This window comes from Tamandua tetradactyla, chromosome X (genome assembly GCF_023851605.1).
Source record: "Tamandua tetradactyla isolate mTamTet1 chromosome X, mTamTet1.pri, whole genome shotgun sequence".
NCBI lineage: Eukaryota > Metazoa > Chordata > Mammalia > Pilosa > Myrmecophagidae > Tamandua > Tamandua tetradactyla.
The window spans coordinates 25308701-25330327 of record NC_135353.1 but is presented as its reverse complement, the minus strand read 5'-3'; the positions used below and the strand labels follow the sequence as shown (position 1 = coordinate 25330327).

The 21627-nt window shown below is 35.7% G+C and overlaps 1 protein-coding gene across 1 annotated transcript in view; it reads left to right on the top strand.

The window, feature by feature from the left end:
• Positions 1 to 21627, top strand: part of LOC143671611 (RNA helicase Mov10l1-like) — a 102708-nt gene that overhangs the window by 39753 nt on the left and 41328 nt on the right. Inside the window, exons 11-16 of the mRNA XM_077146855.1 lie at positions 202 to 379; positions 686 to 756; positions 12797 to 12888; positions 15138 to 15196; positions 15644 to 15741; positions 21120 to 21219. Coding sequence (XP_077002970.1) covers positions 202 to 379; positions 686 to 756; positions 12797 to 12888; positions 15138 to 15196; positions 15644 to 15741; positions 21120 to 21219 — 598 coding nt within the window. The remainder of the gene's footprint in view (positions 1 to 201; positions 380 to 685; positions 757 to 12796; positions 12889 to 15137; positions 15197 to 15643; positions 15742 to 21119; positions 21220 to 21627) is intronic.

The following is a 21627-nucleotide window of genomic DNA, read 5'->3' as shown; positions in this document are numbered from 1 at the left end:
CACTTGGTGGTGGTTAAGGGTCATATACAGCAAATGACGTGCTTTAACTTTTCTTTATTTAGAACTGCCTTCTCCATAAACTTGTCCTATCATTGACATGTTATTCTACTTCTCTGAATTCTTGATGTTTTGCTAGTTTTGTTTTTATTTCTTTATTTCTTTTTATTTTTATTTTCCTAATTCCTGATGGGTTATTTTCAGGTTTTGAGTATGTTAAACTACGAGGAGAGGTTTTCAACTTTGTTATGGCTTGAGGAGATTCATGAAGAAATGGAAATAAAAAAGTTCAACATGAGAGAAGTGATTTTAAAGAAGAATGGAAATTTCTTAATTTTGAAGATCCCAGGATTATCTAAAAATAGATCGTCTTTATGTCCAGGTGGGTTCATTACTTGTCATGTTTTAATTTAGTAGACAAAAGAGCAGATATTTCATCACAATTACAACAATTAATTTTTAATTTTGTAACATTAAATTCACAATGTTTAATTTTCTTCCTATTGGTGAGAATTTCACTTAAAATATTTTCAACATGCTTCTCTTGTCACATTTACATTTAAGCACTTGACCCCTTTGGTAATTTTGTTTAATTCCATTCTTACAAAGTGTTTGATTTTGTAGTACATTAGCAGGATGTTGAGATTTTATAACAGTTTTACATATGTTGATGTATTTTTTTAACTAGGTTATAAAGTGATTTTAAGAAATTGGAAGTACAAAGAACGTGTGATTAACTACGTTGTCTATATTCATGAGGTGCGTGACTATTTTATTAATAATTGTATTTAATGCATTATAGGAAATCAAAGGTTTAAAATATCATGTTAACTCTTCTTTCTGTTGTAAGTTGCATGGTTGTGTAGGAAATGTTGCTAGATTTTTATATCTGACATTCAGACATAGGAAGTGTTCCCCTTCAGATGTTTGCCTCTTTTGAGAAATTTGGGTATAAAGTGACATTTTGAATAACTTTTTATGCATAAAGGGGAGTTGTTCTCTAAAAAAAATTCTGTGAAAGCAGATTCATCTTTTAAAAATATTGAGGTATAATCAAACTACAATAAGTTGCGCATATTTTAAGTGAAACTCTTTGTTCAATTTTGATATATGTGTATACCCATGAAATCCCCACACACAACCCAACAGTTTTCTTGTGCCCCTTTGAAATCTATCCCTCCCTCTCCACCTATTCCAGGTAATCACTGATCTGCTTTCTTTCACTCTATATTACTTTGCATTTTCTAGAAGTTTATATAGATAAAAACTTAGAATATGTACTTTCTTTTGCCTAATGATTTTGAGATGTATCCATGTTGTTGGGTGTTGTTGTTGCAACATTCATTCATACATAGTACATGTAATTCATTCATTTTTATTGCTTATGATGCTTCCTTGTGGATATACCACAAGTGGTTTACCCGTTCATCTGTTGATGAGTTATTGGATTGTTTTTCAGTTTTTGTTATTACCAATAAAGATGCTGTAAACATTCTTGTATAGGTCTTTATGGGGATCATATATTTCTGTTTCGCTTGGGTAAATACCTAGAAGTGGAATGGTTGGTTTCCCAGTTAGTTTGTACAATTATAACCTAGCAAGAAGGTAAACAGATTTTTATTGAACTTGTGCAAATGACCACATTGCTGTGAAAAGTCATGAAACACGGTAAAATATTTGTTTTGGAATTCTAAGGGGCCAATTTTTTGTGTTACAAAAGCATAGTCTACTACATTGAGGGTTAGAGGTAGATTAAAAAGGAAAAAAAAGGCTTCCTCATATACTCGTCAGAAAATAGAAGATTAAGAATTAATACCATTAATATTCTAATATAAATTATTTCAATGAAATTTATCTTATTAATTCATTCAGTTATATGCAATTATCTCTTATTTCATTGGGTTGCTTCAACCATCTGCTTTCATGAAATCTCTTGCTTCTGAACTAAAATGATTCCTTGACATTCAGATTTAGTCTTCTGTTACAGTTCCACATTTTAAGCATTTGTCAACTTTGATCTCTGAACCCTGTACCCACATGGGTCTAGTCCTTGAAATATTAATAGTTAAAAGTATCTCATATAGTCCTTTCTACAAGACTCTGATACTCTCTGTCTTTGTTGAATCCAGTTCCTTGATCAAATCCTTAACCAAGTGTCAAAGGAAAGCAGAAATCACCTGGAAATGAGGCTAATGAATAGCTGCTGTTAATTTATTACAATAACCCATAGTTTGAGAATAAAGGAGAATAAAGCTACTTGTTGGGGTACAACACAGAGCAACTTATTAAACATTCATTTATTGTTTCCCCTAAGGGTATAAACATATTAGAGACAGTGAGGGCATTAACAAATCTTAGGACCTTCTAATATATCCTGTAAAGTGCATAATCTCTGAAATATTTACAAAAAAAATCATTTTACTAATACAGATTTAATATAGGGAAGGCTGGACTTCTCATTTGATTTGACAACTTTCCCTTCCAGTTCTTTCAATAGGTTTGAGCCAATTAAAACATATGGAGCATGCCAACCATGAATATTTCAAGTATTCCTCTTTTTAGAAAAGGATAAAGAACTTGCATGGGCCCTCTGGGAAATCTCAAAGATTTTGGTATAAAAAGCATCTTAAGAAGCTATTTTTTTTTTATTAACTAACAGGAAAAAAGAAATAAACCTAACATTTAGAAATCATACCATTCTACATATGCAATCAGTAATTCTTAACATCATCACATAGATGCATGATCATCGTTCTTAGTACATTTGCATCGGTTTAGAAGAACTAGCAACACAACAGAAAAAGATATAGAATGTTAATGCAGAGAAAAGAAATAAAAGTAATAATAATAGCAAAAAAAAAACAAAAAAACAAAAAACCTATAGCTCAGATGCAGCTTCATTCAGTGTTTTAACATGATTACTTTACAATTAGGTATTATTGTGCTGTCCATTTTTGAGTTTTTGTATCTAGTCCTGTTGCACAGTCTGTATCCCCTCAGCTCCAATTACCCATTATCTTACCCTGTTTCTAACTCCTGCTGGACTCTGTTACCAATGACGTATTCCAAGTTTATTCTTGAATGTCCGTTCACATCAGTGGGACCATACAGTATTTGTCCTTTAGTTTTTGGCTAGACTCACTCAGCATAATGTTCTCTAGGTCCATCCATGTTATTACATGCTTCATAAGTTTATCCTGTCTTAAAGCTGCATAATATTCCATCGTATTATATACCACAGTTTGTTTAGCCACTCTTCTGTTGATGGACATTTTGGCTGTTTCCATCTCTTTGCAATTGTAAATAACACTGCTATAAACATTGGTGTGCAAATGTCCGTTTGTGTCTTTGCCCTTAAGTCCTTTGAGTAGATACCCAGCAATGGTATTGCTGGGTCGTATGGCAATTCTATATTCAGCTTTTTGAGGAACCGCCAAACTGCCTTCCACAGTGGTTGCACCATTTGACATTCCCACCAACAGTGGATAAGTGTGCCTCTTTCTCCGCATCCTCTCCAGCACTTGTCATTTTCTGTTTTGTTGATAATGACCATTATGGTGGGTGTGAGATGATATCTCATTGTGGTTTTGATTTGCATTTCTCTAATGGCCAGGGACATTGAGCATCTCTTCATGTGCCTTTTGGCCATTTGTATTTCCTCTTCTGGTAGGTGTCTGTTCAAGTCTTTTTCCCATTTTGTAATTGGGTTGGCTGTCTTTTTCTTGTTGAATTGGACAATCTCTTTATAAATTCTGGATACTAGGCCTTTATCTGATATGTCATTTCCAAATATTGTCTCCCATTGTGTAGGCTGTCTTTCTACTTTCTTGATGAAGTTCTTTGATGCACAAAAGTGTTTAATTTTGAGGAGCTCCCATTTATTTATTTCCTTCTTCAGTGCTCTTGCTTTAGGTTTAAAGTCCATAAAACCACCTCCAATTGTAAGTTTCATAAGATATCTCCCTACATATTCCTCTAACGGTTTTATGGTCTTAGACCTAATGTTTAGATCTTTGATCCATTTTGAGTTAACTTTTGTATAGGGTGTGAGATATGGGTCTTCTTTCATTCTTTTGCATATGGATATCCAGTTCTCTAGGCACCATTTATTGAAGAGACTGTTCTGTCCCAGGTGAGTTGGCTTGACTGCCTTATCAAAGATCAAATGTCCATAGATGAGAGGGTCTATATCTGAGCACTCTATTCGATTCCATTGGTCGATATATCTATCTTTATGCCAATACCATGCTGTTTTGACCACTGTGGCTTCATAATATGCCTTAAAGTCAGGCAGCATGAGACTTCCAGTTTCGTTTTTTTTCCTCAAGATGTTTTTAGCAATTCGGGGCACCCTGCCCTTCCAGATAAATTTGCTTATTGGTTTTTCTATTTCTGAAAAATACGTTGTTGGGATTTTGATTGGTATTGCATTGAATCTGTAGATCAATTTAGGTAGGATTGACATCTTAACTATATTTAGTCTTCCAATCCATGAACACGGTATGCCCTTCCATCTATTTAGGTCTTCTGTGATTTCTTTTAGCAGTTTTTTGTAGTTTTCTTTATATAGGTTTTTTATCTCTTTAGTTAAGTTTATTCCTAGGTATTTTATTCTTTTAGTTGCAATTGTAAATGGGATTCGTTTCTTGATTTCCCCTTCAGCTTGTTCGTTACTAGTGTATAGAAATGCTACAGATTTTTGAATGTTGATCTTGTAACCTGCTACTTTGCTGTACTCATTTATTAGCTCTAGTAGTTTTGTTGTGGATTTTTCCGGGTTTTCGACGTATAGTATCATATCATCTGCAAACAGTGATAGTTTTACTTCTTCCTTTCCAATTTTGATGCCTTGTATTTCTTTTTCTTGTCTAATTGCTCTGGCTAGAACCTCCAATACAATGTTGAATAATAGTGGTGATAGCGGACATCCTTGTCTTGTTCCTGATCTTAGGGGGAAAGTTTTCAATTTTTCCCCATTGAGGATGATATTAGCTGTGGGTTTTTCATATATTCCCTCTATCATTTTAAGGAAGTTCCCTTGTATTCCTATCTTTTGAAGTGTTTTCAACAGGAAAGGATGTTGAATCTTGCCAAATGCCTTCTCTGCATCAATTGAGATGATCATGTGATTTTTCTGCTTTGATTTGTTGATATGGTGTATTACATTAATTGATTTTCTTATGTTGAACCATCCTTGCATACCTGGGATGAATCCTACTTGGTCATGATGTATAATTCTTTTAATGTGTTGTTGGATACGATTTGCTAGAATTTTACTGAGGATTTATTCATTAGAGAGATTGGTCTGTAGTTTTCCTTTTTTGTAATATCTTTGCCTGGTTTTGGTATGAGGGTGATGTTGGCTTCATAGAATGAATTAGGTAGTTTTCCCTCCACTTCAATTTTTTTGAAGAGTTTGAGGAGAGTTGGTACTAATTCTTTCTGGAATGTTTCATAGAATTCATATGTGAAGCCGTCTGATCCTGGACTTTTCTTTTTAGGAAGCTTTTGAATGACTAATTCAATTTCTTTACTTGTGATTGGTTTGTTGAGGTCATCTATTTCTTCTTGAGTCAAAGTTGGTTGTTCATGTCTTTCCAGGAACCCATCCATTTCATCTAAGTTGTTGTATTTATTAGCGTAAAGTTGTTCATAGTATCCTGTTATTACCTCCTTTATTTCTGTGAGGTTAGTAGTTATGTCTCCTCTTCCATTTCTGATCTTATTTATTTGCATCCTCTCTCTTCTTCTTTTTGTCAGTCTTGCTAAGGGCCCATCAATCTTATTGATTTTCTCATAGAACCAACTTCTGGTCTTATTGATTTTCTCTATTGTTTTCATGTTTTCAATTTCATTTATTTCTGCTCTAATCTTTGTTATTTCTTTCCTTTTGCTTGCTTCGGGATTAGTTTCCTGTTCTTTCTCCAGTTCTTCCAAGTGAACAGTTAATTCCTGCATTTTTGCCTTTTCTTCTTTTCTGATATAGGCATTTAGGGCAATAAATTTCCCTCTTAGCACTGCCTTTGCTGCGTCCCATAAGTTTTGATATGTTGTGTTTTCATTTTCATTCTCCTCGAGCTATTTACTAATTTCTCTTGCAATTTCTTCTTTGATCCACTCGTTGTTTAAGAGTGTGTTGTTGAGCCTCCACGTATTTGTGAATTTTCTTGCACTCCGCCTATTATTGATTCCCAACTTCATTCCTTTATGATCCGAGAAAGTGTTGTATATGATTTCAATCTTTTTAAATTTGTTAAGACTTGCTTTGTGACCCAGAATATGGTCTATCTTTGAGAATGATCCATGAGCACTTGAGAAAAAGGTGTATCCTGCTGTTGTGGGATGTAATGTCCTATAAATGTCTGTTAAGTCTAGCTCATTTATAGTAATATTCAGATTCTCTATTTCTTTATTGATCCTCTGTCTAGATGTTCTGTCCCTTGATGAGAGTGGTGAATTGAAGTCTCCAACTATTATGATATATGTGTCTATTTCCCTTTTCAGTGTTTGCAGTGTATTCCTCACGTATTTTGGGGCATTCTGGTTTGGTGCGTAAATATTTATGATTGTTATGTCTTCTTGTTTAATTGTTCCTTTTATTAGTATATAGTGTCCTTCTTTGTGTCTTTTAACTGTTTTACATTTTAAGTCTAATTTGTTGGATATTAGTATAGCTACTCCTGCTCTTTTCTGGTTGTTATTTGCATGAAGTATCTTTTCCCAACCTTTCACTTTCAACCTATGTTTATATTTGGGTCTAAGATGTGTTTCCTGTAGACAGCATATAGAAGGATCCTGTTTTTTAATCCATTCTGCCAGTCTATGTCTTTTGATTGGGGAATTCAGTCCATTAACATTTAGTGTTATTACTGTTTGGATAATATTTTCCTCTACCATTTTGCCTTTTGTATTATATATATCATATCTGACTTTCCTTCTTTCTACGCTCTTCTCCATACCTCTCTCTTCTGTCTTTTCGTATCTGACTCTAGTGCTCCCTTTAGTATTTCTTGCAGAGCTGGTCTCTTGGTCACAAATTCTCTAAGTGACATTTTGGCTGAGAATGTTTTAATTTCTCGCTCATTTTTGAAGGACATTTTTGCTGGATATAGGAGTCTTGGTTGGCAGTTTTTCTCTTTTAGTAATTTAAATATATCATCCCACTGTCTTCTAGCTTCCGTGGTTTCTGCTGAGAAATCTACACATAGTCTTATGGGTTTCCCTTGTATGTGATGGATTGTTTTTCTCTTGCTGCTTTCAAGATCCTCTCTTTCTCTTTGACCTCTGACATTCTAACTAGTAAGTGTCTTGGAGAACGCCTATTTGGGTCTAATCTCTTTGGGGTGTGCTGCACTTCTTGGATCTGTAATTTTAGGTCTTTCATAAGAGTTGGGAAATTTTCAGTGATAATTTCTTCCATTAGTTTTTCTCCTCCTTTTCCCTTCTCTTCTCCTTCTGGGACACCCACAATATGTATATTTGTCCGGTTCATATTGTCCTTGAGTTCCCTGATTCCCTGTTCAAATTCTTCCATTCTTTTCCCGATAGTTTCTGTTTCTTTTTGGAATTCAGATGTTCCATCCTCCAAATCACTAATTCTATCTTCTGTCTCTTTAAATCTATCATTGTAGGTATCCATTGTTTTTTCCATCTTTTCTACTTTATCCTTCACTTCCATAAGTTCTGTGATTTGTTTTTTCAGTTTTTCTATTTCTTCTTTTTGTTCAGCCCATGTCTTCTTCATGTCCTCCCTCAAGTTATCGATTTTGTTTTTGAAGAGGTTTTCCATTTCTGTTCGTATATTCAGCATTAGTTGTCTCAGCTCTTGTATCTCATTTGAACTATTGGTTTGTTCCTTTGACTGCACCATATTTTCAATTTTCTGAGCGTGATCCGTTATCTTCTGCTGGCGTCTGGGCTTTTAGTCAGATTTCCCTGGGTGTTGGACCCAACAGGTTGAAAGATTTTTCTGTGAAATCTCTGGGTTCTGTTTTTCTTATCTTGCCCAGTAGGTGGCGCTCGTGGCACACGTTTGTCTGCGGGTCCCACCAGTAAAAGGTGCTGTGGGTCCTTTAACTTTGGAAACCTCTCGCCGTGGGGGAGGTTTGCCAGCCGACGCAGCTTTGAAGAGTGCCAGCTGGCCCGGGGGTCCCAACGCGGGGAGGGTCGCTGCAGCCCGGGAGAGTGCCTGTCTGAATTTCCTAGTGGGCCCGGGGTGCCAAGCGTGGTGGGAGGGCGCCAGCCGCCGCAGCCCGGGAGATTGCACCATTCCCAGCCGAACCGGGAAATCACATGTTTGAAAGGGACCCCCCCGGTCACCGTTCTCTGCGGTCTGGGGATTTCCAATCCAATTCTCTCAGTTGGTCCGGGGGTCCTCGCATGGTGGGGGCGCCAGCCGCCGCGTCTTGAGGGGACTGCCTGCCCAATTCTGCCAGCTGGCCCGGGAAGGAGGAAGGGAGGGACTCCGGCCGCTTGCCGCCCCGCCTGGGAAAGCCCGTTCCCCTCGGCGATCTCACCGGAGCTGGTTCTCCCAGACAGTCAGCCATTCCAGGATGGGGTACGCTGTCTTTTTGATCTCTGTCGTGGCTCTGGGAGCTGTTCTGTATTGTTTCTACTCCCCTAGTAGCTGTTCTGGACGAGGAAAGGTGAGGGTGACAAGGCTGTTGAGGACGGTGGCGGAGGAGCCGGTGAAGGTGGAAGAGGGCACGGTGGTGGTTGGAGAGCCGCTGGAGTAGGAGGAGAAAGGGAAAGATAAGATGGCGGATTGAGCGCCGCTGGAGCAGAAGGGGAAGAGGAGGGCTGGATGGCGGCGGGAGTGCCGGCGGAGAAGGGGGAAGAGGAGGGCTGGATGGCGGCGGGAGTGCCGGCGGAGAAGGGGGAAGAGGAGGGCTGGATGGCGGCAGGAGCGCCGGCGGAGAAGGGGGAAGAGGAGGGCTGGATGGCGGCGGGAGCGCCAGCGGAGCAAGAAGCTATTTTTATGAATTTAGTATATGATCTTGGGAAGGCATAGTAGGTAGAGTTAATGCCACACCTCAATGATGTCCACATCTTAACCTCCAGAACTTGTGAATATGTTGCACTACATAGCAAAAAGGATTTTGCAGATTTGGTTAAATTAAAGATCATGAGATGTGAAGATTATCATGGATTATCTGGGTGGGCACAACATAATCATAAGGGTCGATAGAAGAGAAAGAGGGAGGCAGGAGAGTCAGAGTTATAAAAGGAAGATAATTATAGAAGCAAAGGTTAGAGTGAGGCAGATTCATTGGCCAAACAATTCAGGCAGCCTCTAGAAGCTGGGAAAAAAGACAAGGAAATAGTTTATCTTATAGAGCCTCCAGAAAGAACACAGCCCTGCCAACACCTTGATTTTTAGCCCAGTAACACCCATTTTGAACTTTTGATCTTTAGAACTATAATATGATAAATTCATGTTGCAATAAACCGCTAAGTTTGTGGTAATTTCTTACTGCAGGAAAAAGAAATTAATATAGAAGGCAAAATCAAAAGAATTAGAAAATTGGTCCCTTGATTAGGAAGGAACATTGGAGCATGAGTTTGTAGCTTAACTTCCTGTCAATCAAATTGACAATTCATTATTTTAACGTAACATAAAGAAAAGTAACAGTTGTCTTAGCTCTTTTAGAAGGCAGAAGCTTCTGTTTGTTTTTGTTTTTGTTGTTGTTGTTTTAATAATCAAGGTCATAACAGAGTCAGCACAGAGCATGGAAAGCTATTGGATCCCTGTTATATAAGCATAAAGACTAAAGATTCCAAGATCGATTTGCCATTTTAATAGAGAGAAAGCCCCTATCCTAGACTTGTTTTAATATAACATTTGACAGTAAAGGATTCACAAAACCTTTTTTATTAATGAATAATACCATAAAAACTGGGCAAATATAAAAAAAATTTAGCACATTTCATTGCTTCTTTGAGGCTCATAATATGAAGGTATTATAATGTGACAAGACATACAAAATTTACTTCTCTCACCCTTTATGCAACTTGCAGTGCACATTCCTGTTTTGTCCTTGACTAACTTCTTTCATTTTCTTGAAAAATCTGAAACTTTATTTTAGGAAAAGCTATTTTCTTGTAGTCTTGCAAAAGAAAACCTCATCTATGTGAAGTGTCATACACAGTTATATTTTTCTTCCACCACTGTTCCCAGGATAGTATCATCCACCCATATTCATTATAACTTTTAGCCAAAGTAATCCAACTACTATTTCACAAAGAGAACTGGGTCATTGAGAACTGTCAGTTGTATACAAGCATTTTTAGCTGACCTTCAAAACTCGCAAGCATACATGATACGACCTCCTACAGCCACATACATCACTTTAATACCTTTTGTAAAGAGGGAAGAGTAAACACATTCATTAACATGACCCAAAGATATAGACCCTCGCTGACATAAAAATAAGGTTAAAAAAAGTATATTTCTAAGATTGAAAAGTTTTAAAAGAGTGATTCCTCCCACTGTGTACTTTTATTCCAAAATTGTTTTAGCTATTCTAGTTCCTTTGCCTTTCCGTATAAATTTTAGATAAAATTCTACAAAAGTCTTGCTGGGGTTTAAATAGGGATTGTGTTAAATCTGTATAACAATTTGGTGAGATTTGCCATCTTTACTATTTTGAATTTTTCAATCCATGGACTTTGTCAATCTTTCCATTAATTTTGGTCTTCTTTGACTTCTTTTAATAGCATTTTCTAGTTTTCAGCACACAAATCTTGAATATGTTTTGTTAGAGTTACACATAAATGTTACATTTTTGAGTGCTTTAAAATGATATTGTGTTTTCGTTTTCATGTGTTCATTGCTACCATATAAAAATGTAATTGATTTTTGTATGTTGATCATGTATCCTGTGACTTTGCTGAATACACTTATTAGTTCTAGTAGTTTTTTTTAGTAAACTCATTGGTGTCATAGGCAAGTAGGGACAGTTTTATTTCTTTCTTCCCAAACTGTGTGCCTTTTATTCCATTTCTTGCTTTCCTGTGCTGGATAAGACTTCCAATACTATGTTGAATAAGAGTGGTAAGAATGTAAATCTTCACTTTTTTCGCGACCTTGGGGGGGATATATTCATTCAATCTTTCACTATTAAGAATATTAATTGTAGAGTTCTTATAGCTGCACCTTATCGAGTTCAGGAAGTTCCCCTCTATTCCTAGTTTTGTAAGAGGTTTCTAATATGAATCGATGTTGGATTCTGTCAAATGCTGTTTCTAAGCTATTGATATGATCCTGCGATATTTCTTCTTTAGCCTGTTAATATTGTGTAATATTAATTTTCAAATATTGAACCAGCCTCTCATCCCTGGAATAAACCGTACCTGGTTTATATATGTATATATAAATGTATATATGGCTTTTATATATCATTGAATTCTGTCTCTTAATGTTTTGTTAGGGATTTTTGCATCTATATTTATATGAAATATTGTTCTATAGTTTTCTCTTCTTGTATTCTTTGTCAGGTTCTGATATCAGGGTAATATTGGCTTCATAAAATGGGTTAGTAAGTGTCCCATCCAGTTCTTTTTTCCATCAAAAATTGTTTCGAATTGGCGTTAGTTCTTCTTTAAACATTTTGGTAGAATTTTTCAGTGAAACCATACAGATTTCCTTTGTGGGAGTTTTAAAAGTAGGAACAGAAATTTCCATGTTAGTTATAGGGCTGTTGAAATTATCTGTTTCATATTGGGTGAGTTGTGGTGGTTTGTTCTTTTTGTGGAATTGGTCCATTATATCTAATTTTTCCCTTATTCTCCTAGTGATGTCTTCTGTGTGTTTGGTCATTTTTGGTATTATCTTGTGATTGCTTGTTTTGTTACTCCATCATTATTTCTTTTAATTGTTGCATATTTATTTTAATTTCAGAGAATGATCGTTGCAAGATGTGATATTCATGGGGACTAAATCTGTTTATGTCTAATTGTGCTGACGTATTCATTATGAATGTTTCCTTTTGTGCTTTGTGATACTTGATTATGACTTCATTTTATCTATTAATCTGAGTAACCCAGGGGTCTACATTGAGGATGATTTCTTCCTGAGGAGATTTGTATTTCCTTCTGCTGGAAATATGGGAGCACTTCTGGCTTAGGAAAATCCTTGTACTTTCCAGGTCTGTTTTTTGATTCAGCAGTCTCAAGTTTGTTGGTCCCAGCTGGCTCAAGTCCCTGTTTCATAATCAATTGCTTATATAGGCACCTGACTTCTGGAGAACTTATTTTATATGCGTTCATTGCTTTAAAATTCAGCTACATTTTCAGTTTCTTTTTTTTTGCTCCTACTTATCTTCCTATATGCTCTGAGAATTTTCTTTCCTTCCTGCTAGTCCAGAAAAAGAACAAAAATTAGAATAGGTTTATCAGGAGGAACCCCTGATACCTAGTCCCCCATACTGCTAGAAGGGGAAGACTTGTAATGACCTTTATATCAAGGCTTTCATATAGCATATATCACTTTGCGTTGTAAATATTTGCTTATACAGCTTTGGGGGTTAGTAGTCTGGGTCATACTCACCTTTTTCTTACCAGGTTCTAGGACTTGGCCTGGAAAGTAAAAGTTCAGTAAGTGTTTTTTGGGAAGCATGGACCAATTCCCCTTGTTTGTGTATACTGACAGTGCAATGATTTGCTGTTTTCACTACTTTTTAAAATATCTAAAATGCTAAATTTTAACTCAAGTCTATAGAATGAAGACTTTGCGATGCATTGCTGGATATGAGAAATTAGGTATAGTTTATGAACATTAAATTGTGTGTTAACTTTTCAGATTCATGAAGAAGAGATAATTTTTATAATTAATCCAAAATTTCATGAAGCATATAACTTTGAACCTGTGGATGTGGAATTTATATTTAATAGGTAATTCTTTTAATGAATTTCATAGAATCTTCTCTTTATTCCTAGATACTGCCAGTCTTATGTTCAGTATTTAAAGTAAATCCTTTGACATTCCAGTAATGATAATGCCAGCATGTGTTGAAATATTTATGCTTTGAGGATTTTAAGTTGATTCTCTAGATATGTGTAACTTTACCACCAAACTTTTTTCTTTATGTTTAATAAGATTTATTGAGATACAATTGACATAATAAACTGCACATATGTGTAGTATAAAATTAGATATATTTGTTATGCATATACATTGTGAAAGCATCATCACAATCAAGATAATGAAGATATCCATAATCCCTCAAGATTCTTCATACCCCTTTGTAACCCTTTTCTCCTGACCCTTCTGCCTCCCCTCCCTACTGCCACCCAGGTCCAGGCAAAAGTTATCTCCTTTTTCTCACTGTAGATTTATTTGCTTCACTCTTTGTATCGAAACAAAAATGAGTATATTTATTACTGGTCATGTTGACTTTGTTATTATTTTTTTTTTTTTAGTTTTTGATAATATAGTTTAGCTAGAGCCACATTGGAGTATATTGAGGGTAAATGGATTGTGATGAGACAGTGAATATGCATGAATTATTTTCAAGATGTTTGGTAAATGGGAAAGAGAGTGAGAGAGAACAGTGAAAGGGCATAGCATATTGATTTGTTTGATTTTTAACACGAAAGAGATTAGAGTAGTGGTACTCAAAAATCTGGAGCCTGACCTATAGCATCAGCTTTGCCTTGGAACATGCTAATAATGCAGATTCTTAGGCCTCCTACCAAACTTACTGAATGAGACATCATACTGTCTTCTGACTAAATCTAGTTTAAGAGTTATCTGCCAATACCACTTCATTTAATGTTTTTTTAAAGGCCTAGATGCTGCATTTTCATCTTGTGCCTATTCAGCATTTTTTCAGCATATTAATAGTTATTTTAACTAGATAACTTAATATTAAGTCTGACTTGCATACTAGAATGAAAAACATGATATACTTTGTTTTGTGCATATTTTAAATGTGCTTCAGGAACTCATTAACTAACATTTTATTGTAAGTTAGTGGACTGCAGGTTGATTTTTTGTTTTGTTTCACAGGATCTTTCCCATGTTTTCCGTGTTTTGTTATACCTTTGAAAAGCTTTTTAAATGTTTCTACCTTTTCTTGCTCCTGTGAAAGTATTTAAATAGTATCAGGTTTTCCATTTCTTGAGTGCTTGAGACTGTAACTGTGAAAGTCTTTTGTTTATGTCAGCTAAGTTTATGTCAGCTTTCTCGTTTGGCAATTTCTCTGTTTTAACTTCTTTTTCTTTCTTTTCAAGTCAATTTTGGTAAACCCCAGGATGGTTCCTCTCTGATTATGAAGTTCATTGTATCCCAGCTAGCTATATGTTGAAATATAATTTTGAGAGGACGGAGTGGAGCTGCCAGCTGCTTCATTCCTTAGAAAATCCTCATTAAATTTCTCTTAAGGATGTGGCCTTGGAAGTGGAGTGCATCTAATAGAACTAGATGCTGGCGCTTAGAATAATTATCTCAACAACTGTAGCAAATCTACTGGCAGATAGTACACACACACACATGCACACACACACACATCTGTGTAATTATGGAACTGAATCTGCACAGTAATGTCTGGGCTTCTGCCCTTGCTCCTTGTATTCAATATTCTCATTGAAGAATGGACAGATGGGCCTTTCAGCACCTCATATCTGGGTTTTAGAGAAATCTCTATATCTGTCTTCAGTTGTTAGAAGGTATGTGTCAGCTTTTGCATCCTTGCTTGTTTTGTCCTAGATATTCTTGCCTGTTTGTGTTTCACTATTTTTGTCATGCCTTTTTTTATGGGAATTTTTTTCTCCATTGATTGTTTTTTCAACTAATTTTAAGGAACTGGTCCTTTCACAATCAAAACTACTTTACAGTTGACTCAAAGGGATCAACATTCACAGTACTATTTTTACTTTTCTGTTTTTGTGTTTTTATGTTAAAACAAATATTCCCAGAAAGGAAGAGGAGTATCTTGGCTTCTTATGTCCAGGATAACTTTATTATAATAGTAGAGTTTACATTTACATGTATGGTAAAATAATCTCTCAGTCCTTCAGATTTCCAGGTGGGTCCTTTGGGAATTTAAAGTTTATATACACAGATTACCATGATAGTTTAAGTATTAACTTTTCTTTTTTAATTTAAACTGAATTATTTTCTGATTTTCTCTTTTTGGTAGGACTCCAAGCAGACGATATCACTTTGCAGTTGAACAAGCCAAACATTTAGGTGCAAAAGGTATTTTTGTGAAGTGTATTAAGTACCATTTTCCCAGAGTATATTTATAGAATTTTTATGTAACATGTAAGCAAAATACAGTCTTTTGAATTAAATATTTGAAATAAAACTATAGAATGACCACATATTTTGAACTTTATATGGAGGGGTCCTAGTGTTTTCCACTCTTTCTGTAAAGAAATTTATTACACTTTGTTTTTCCCCTCAATTTACTTTGTTTGTTTCTTTAGTTTATGGGTAGACAAATAAATGACTGAGGCAAAGAATATACAGTACTTGTATCCATATTATCATTTGGAAGCATTGCAGAAATTGTGGAGTAAAAAGGTAGCAAAATATCTATCATTTACTTTTTGTAGGTATGATCATAAAACTGGAAGTTGCATTTGTTCTTGATTATTCTTTTCAGTAATGGTTACCCTGTCACCTTTTCTCATTTTTTTAAAGTATTATTTCCAGACAGTATAACTTTAAAGCCGCCCCAAATCACAGAGAACTGGAAGCATGCACAAGAAAATGCTAATGGCGAACCGTCTCTGAAAACGGTAATATTTTTAGATTTTGATGTATTTAAATACATAATCATTGTGAAATAATTTTAGATATATTAACATCAAAATTACTGGATTATTAGGGGTGGTAGGTCACAAGTAACCTCAAATCACAGTTAAATTAAAGCCAATTAAAATTTGCCATAATGTATAATTTAATGTAAAGTTTACTTAAAATTCATGCAGTGCTGACAGGTCTACAATATGTTGAGAAAAGCAAGATACAACTGTGTAGAATTTGAAATTTTTTAAACTTTTTATTTTAAATAATTTGATTTACAGGAAATTGCAAAGTGTAGATAGGTCCCTTGTACCTTTCATCCAGTTTCCTCCATCAAAATAATTCTATTACAATATAAAAACCAGGAAGTGACATTAATATAAAATATGTATGTCATTTTATCACGTGTAGAGATTCATGTAAACAACATTGTAATCAAGATACGGAATTCTTTCATCAACATAAAAATCTCCCTTGTGCTAAACCTTTATAGTCAGATCCCCCTCTTGCCCCTGTTATTCCTAACCCCTGACAACCACTAATTTGTTCTCCAGCTCTATAATTTTGTCATTTCAAGCATGTTGTATAAATGTTATAGAAAATGTGATCTTTTCAGATTATGTTTTCCCCCTCAGGGATAAAACCCTTGAGGTTCAACTAAGTTGTTGAAAATAGTAATAGTTTGTTCCTTTTTATTGCTATTATTCTGGGGTATGGATGACCACAGTTTAGTTTAACCATTCAGAATTGTAGCATATTTTGGTGTTACAAATCTGCTGTGAACGATAATGTAAAAGATTTTATGTAAACCCCAGTTTTTTAAAACTTTTTTTTAATTAAAAAAAATTAACAAAACATTTGGATATAATTCCATTCTACATATACAATCAGTAATTCTTAATATCATCACATAGTTGCATATTCATCATTTCTTAGTACATTTGCATCGATTTAGAAAAAGAAATAAAAAGACAACAGAAAAAAATAAAATGATAATAGAGAAAAAAAGACTATGCATACCATACCCCTTACCCCTCGCTTTCATTTACCACTAGCATTTCAAACAATTTATTTTAACATTTGTTCCCCTTATTATTTATTTTTATTCCATATGTTCTACTCTTCTGTTGGTATAGTAACTAAAAGGGGCATCGGACATAAGGTTTTCACATTCACAGAGTCTCATTGTGAAAGCTATATCATTGTTCAATCATCCTCAAGAAACATGGTTACTGGAACACAGCACTACATTTTCAGGCAATTCCCTCCAGCCTCTCCACTACATCTTGAACAACAAGGTGATATCTACTTAATGCATAAGAATAACCTCCAGGATAACCTCTCGACTCTGTTTGGAATCTCTCAGCCATTGACACTTTGTCTCATTTTACTCTTCCCCCTTTCGGTCAAGAAGTTTCTCTCAATCCCTTGATGTTAATTCTCAGCTCATTCTAGGGTTTTTCTCAGTCCCTTGATGCTGAGTCTCAGCTCATTCCAGGATCTCTGTCCCACATTGCCAGGAAGGTCCACACCCCTGGGAGTCATGTCCCACGCAGAGAGGGGGAGGGTGTTGAGACTGCTCGTCGTGTTGGCTGGAGAGAAGGACCACATCTGAGCAACAAAAGAGGCTCTCTTGTAAACCCAAATTTTTATTTATCTGGGATAAATGCACAAGAGTGTGATTGCTGGGTAATTTCATACATGTCTGTTTAGGTTTTTCAAGAAACTTCAGAACAGTTTTTCAGAGTAAGTATAACATTTTACATTCCCACCAGCAATGTGTGAGAGGTCCGGTTTCTTCTCATCCTGACTAGCATTTGGTATTGTCTCTGTTTTTTATTTCAACTGTTCAAAGAGGTGTGTAGAGATGCCTTATTATGAACTTAATTTGCATTTCCTTAGTGGATAATGATGTTGAACATCATTTTATGTGCTTATTAGCCATACATAAATCCTCTTTAATGAAATATCTCTTACGTCTCTTACCCATTTTCTGATTGTATTGTGTTTTTGGTTTTTTTTCCTGTTATTTTGAGAGTTTGTTTTATATGTAGGTATTAGTCATTTGTCATTGTTTTAGTTTGCTAGCTACCAGAATGCAAAATACCAGAAATAGAGTGGCTTTTAACAAGGGGAATTTAATGACTTGCTAGTTTACAGTTCTAAGGCCGAGAAAATGTCCCAGTTAAAGCAAGTCTATAGAAATGTCCAATCAAAGGCATCCAGGGAAAGATACCTTGGTTCAGGAAGGCCGATAAAATTCAGGGTTTCTCTCTCAAGTGAGAAGGCACATGGTGAACACAGTCAGAGTTTCTCTCTAGGCTGGAAGGGCACATGGTGAATGCGGCGTCATCTACTAGCTTCTTCTGGCTTCCTGTTTCATGAAACTCCCCGGGAGGCATCTTCCTTCTTCATCTCCAAAGGTCTCTGGCTGTGGACTCTGCTTCGTGGTGCTGCAGCATTCTCTGCTCTCTCTGAATCTCTTTCATTCTCCAAAATGTTTCCTCTTTTATAGAATTCCAGAAACTTATCAAGATCTGCCCAAATGGGTGGAGACATGTCGTCACCTAATCCAGTTTAACAACCACTCTTGACCAAATCACATCACCAGGGAGATGATATAATTACAGTTTCAAACATATGGTGCTGTATAGGGATTAGAAGAAGTGGCTGCCTTTACAAAATGGGATTAGGATTAAAACATGGCTCTTCTAGGGTACTTACATCCTTTCAAACCAGCACAGTCATATATATAGCTTGCAAATGGTTCCCTGTTTGTAGCTTAGCTTTTCATCATCTTAACAAGGTCTTTCCCTGAGCATAGATTTTAATTTTGATGAAGTCTAATTTATTTTTCTTTAATGGATCATGCTTTTAGTGTCAGATCTAAGAATTCTTGTAAGTCCTGATGGTTTTCTCCTGTGTTTCCTACTAAATGTTTTACACTTTTATATTTAAATCTGTCATTCATTTTTAGTTTTTTTTTGTATGCTGTATGGTGGGGTCACATTTCATTATTTTTCCATGTGAGTATCCCATTACTGCAACCCCATTTGTTGAATTTTTGTTTGTTTGTTTTGCTTATTTGTTTGTTTTTTTGAGGGGAAGTGCATGGACCAGGATTTGGACTGGGAATTGAACCTGGTCTTCCGCATGGCAAGCGAGAATTCTACCACTAAACTACCCTTGCACCCCCATTTTGAGTTGTTTTATATATAAATATATATATAGGATTTGAGGTTTTGGTAAAAGTTCATTTTATTTTTGTCCATGGATGTCTTATTGCATTAACAGCACTTATCATTTAAAGAATGGTGGGAAGCCTCCTGACATCTAAGCTTCCAGACACAGCCACGGGCCAAATTTGCAAGCAGGCCTATTTAAGGATAGCAGTCTTAGGACTTCTGTGTTAACTTGTGTCTGCATAGTATCAGATATGCAAAGCCATCACAGTCTTGGCAACCTCCTTGTTAATGCTCACAGTTGTATTTCACATCAGATTTTCTGTGAATACAATCATATCATCTGGGGATTACAGTTTAACTTCTTTATTTTCTGTCTTTACACCATTTCTTCTTTTCCTTACCTTATTTTATTACTTGGGCCCTTTACTGCATCTGAAGTAGAAATGATGAGAAAGGACATCCTTGTTATGTTCTTGAATTAATAAGAAAAGTATGTAATATTTCATTCACAATAAAGTATGCTTTTAGTGGTATGTTTTTTAGAGATCATGGTTATCACGTTAGGGAAGTTCCCCACCCTTTAGTTTTCTGAGAATGCTCAATTATGAATAGCTATTAAATATTTTAACTTGCTTTTTCTGCATCTAAGCAGACCTTACAACACTTTATGTCTCATTTTTTATCCTCCCACCTTTGTTTCATGTTGCCTCATTTTTTAACCTATGTTACAAACTCTCCCTAGGGTTTTTTTTCTTTCAAATCTTCATAGTAAAATTTGCTCTTCTCTTTTTGTGTACAATTCTATGAATTTTAGAACAAGTACATATCAGTATATTTGCTACCTGTAGTGAGTTCAAATTCATGGATTTCAGAGCTAATCTAGAAAAAGTTCTTACCAGTAGATGGTAGTACCACACAAGCTATTTATTTCGGGTGGTGCTCTCACAGGCTACAAAGAGGGAAAATTCTTCTCCACCTTTGAGAGGCTGAGGCAAGAGACCACCTGAAGGGGCAGCAGGGCAAGAGAAAACTCACAGGGGAATAAGAGAAAAGAAGTGAGGAGGACTTACATGTCTAGATAGTGTCTTAAGTCTGCACGTTGGAGAGTCTTTGGGCCAGAAAACTCCAAAGTGGCTTGGGGCAGATTTTATTTTATCTATAATTAGTGGTTATTGGGTTTTCCAGGAAATCAAAGCAGGCCAGTTCCAAATGGGTGAAAATTGCTTATTTAGAGCTATTTTTAAAACAGTTGTATAAGAATTTGAGTTTGACACTGGAAGGCTTTTGACTTATCCTATGGGCCCAGGCTGCCATGAAGAAGTAAACAACAACACAGGGTCGCTACACTAGAGGCCATCTTTAGCTCATTTATATGCCACCACCACCACAATCAGAATACAGAACATGGCCATCTGTATGTTATACCTGCATGACTGGGAAACTTTCTTAGAACAGTTTCCCAAAGCCTATTGCATGATACTTCTTCCCCCTTGATTGCTCATTCCTACACATGACATTTTTAGTCGTCTTGCTTCCCTTCAGCTGGTATTCCAAGCCTGGAGCCATCTCTTTCTGCCTGCCGCCATGTCTTTCTAGGGGCGGGAACTCTATAACATTCCGTTTCTCACTCAGCTTTGCTTTTCCCAACTTCTCATAAAATAAAATAGACTAAAAGGTCATGAAATAAAAGTTATACTTCAGAAAAACTCATTAAACAAATGTAAAAGGCTTTTTTAATTTTTGGTTTTAATTTGGTGCACAAGCTTTCCAGAGAAAGAGTGACATTAAGGAACCATGCCTTCATCCCGTACTCCACAATGGATAAGCGTTGTGAACACTAACCTTAATCATGATCCTTGAAAATTGGGAAGATTTACTGAGTCAATATATATCTCAGTCAAATAAAATTTAATAGTTTGTTGTGGTTCCAGTACATCTTAAAAATGATATTTAGTGTATTTATATTTATTTTTAAAAGGGGTTCCAAAAAGGAAACATAAACCTTTTTACAGTGTTCTGCCAAATTTTATGATATAGTGGCATTATAGGCTATGGCCTGTAGATCTAACCAAAGAGATGTTAATACCATAAGTAGAACATTGCAATCTAAGTCAGCATGAACACAAAGATGGTCTTTCTCAGTACTTTTTCCCTTCAGCATTTTTCTCCATATTTTTTTTTAACAGAATAGAGAAACAGTGAAGTGCCAAACTAAGCATGTGTCAAAGGAGAGGAGTGACAGCACCTTGGACGTGCCAGTCCTGGTGACCTTTGCTACAAACACAAGTAATTTTGGGAATGTATTTGTGAGGTGTTTGGAGAGTTAGGATTTACAATAGAGCAACTAAAATGATTCTTGTCTGGAAACTAGATGCCAGGAGAAATGCTCTTAGGGGGAAAGGAGAAGGATTGGGACTTTTTTTTTAACTATGAAAATTGTATTACCCGGAATGAGAGCCATTTACCTTATCTTTACTAGATACTGATAAAGAGTAAATATTTTAGGTTAGATATTTTTAAAAAATGTTTCTTAATATGTATCATTCTTAGCTTGTGGATCTTTTAAGCTGTCATAGGTATTTTAAAACTGTTACTCTAATATTTTAGGGACTTTTGGATATATAGGCAGAAGTATAGATTGCACAGATTACCTTTTCCCCTTTCTGAAAACCAGGTTAATTTTCCTGATTGTGC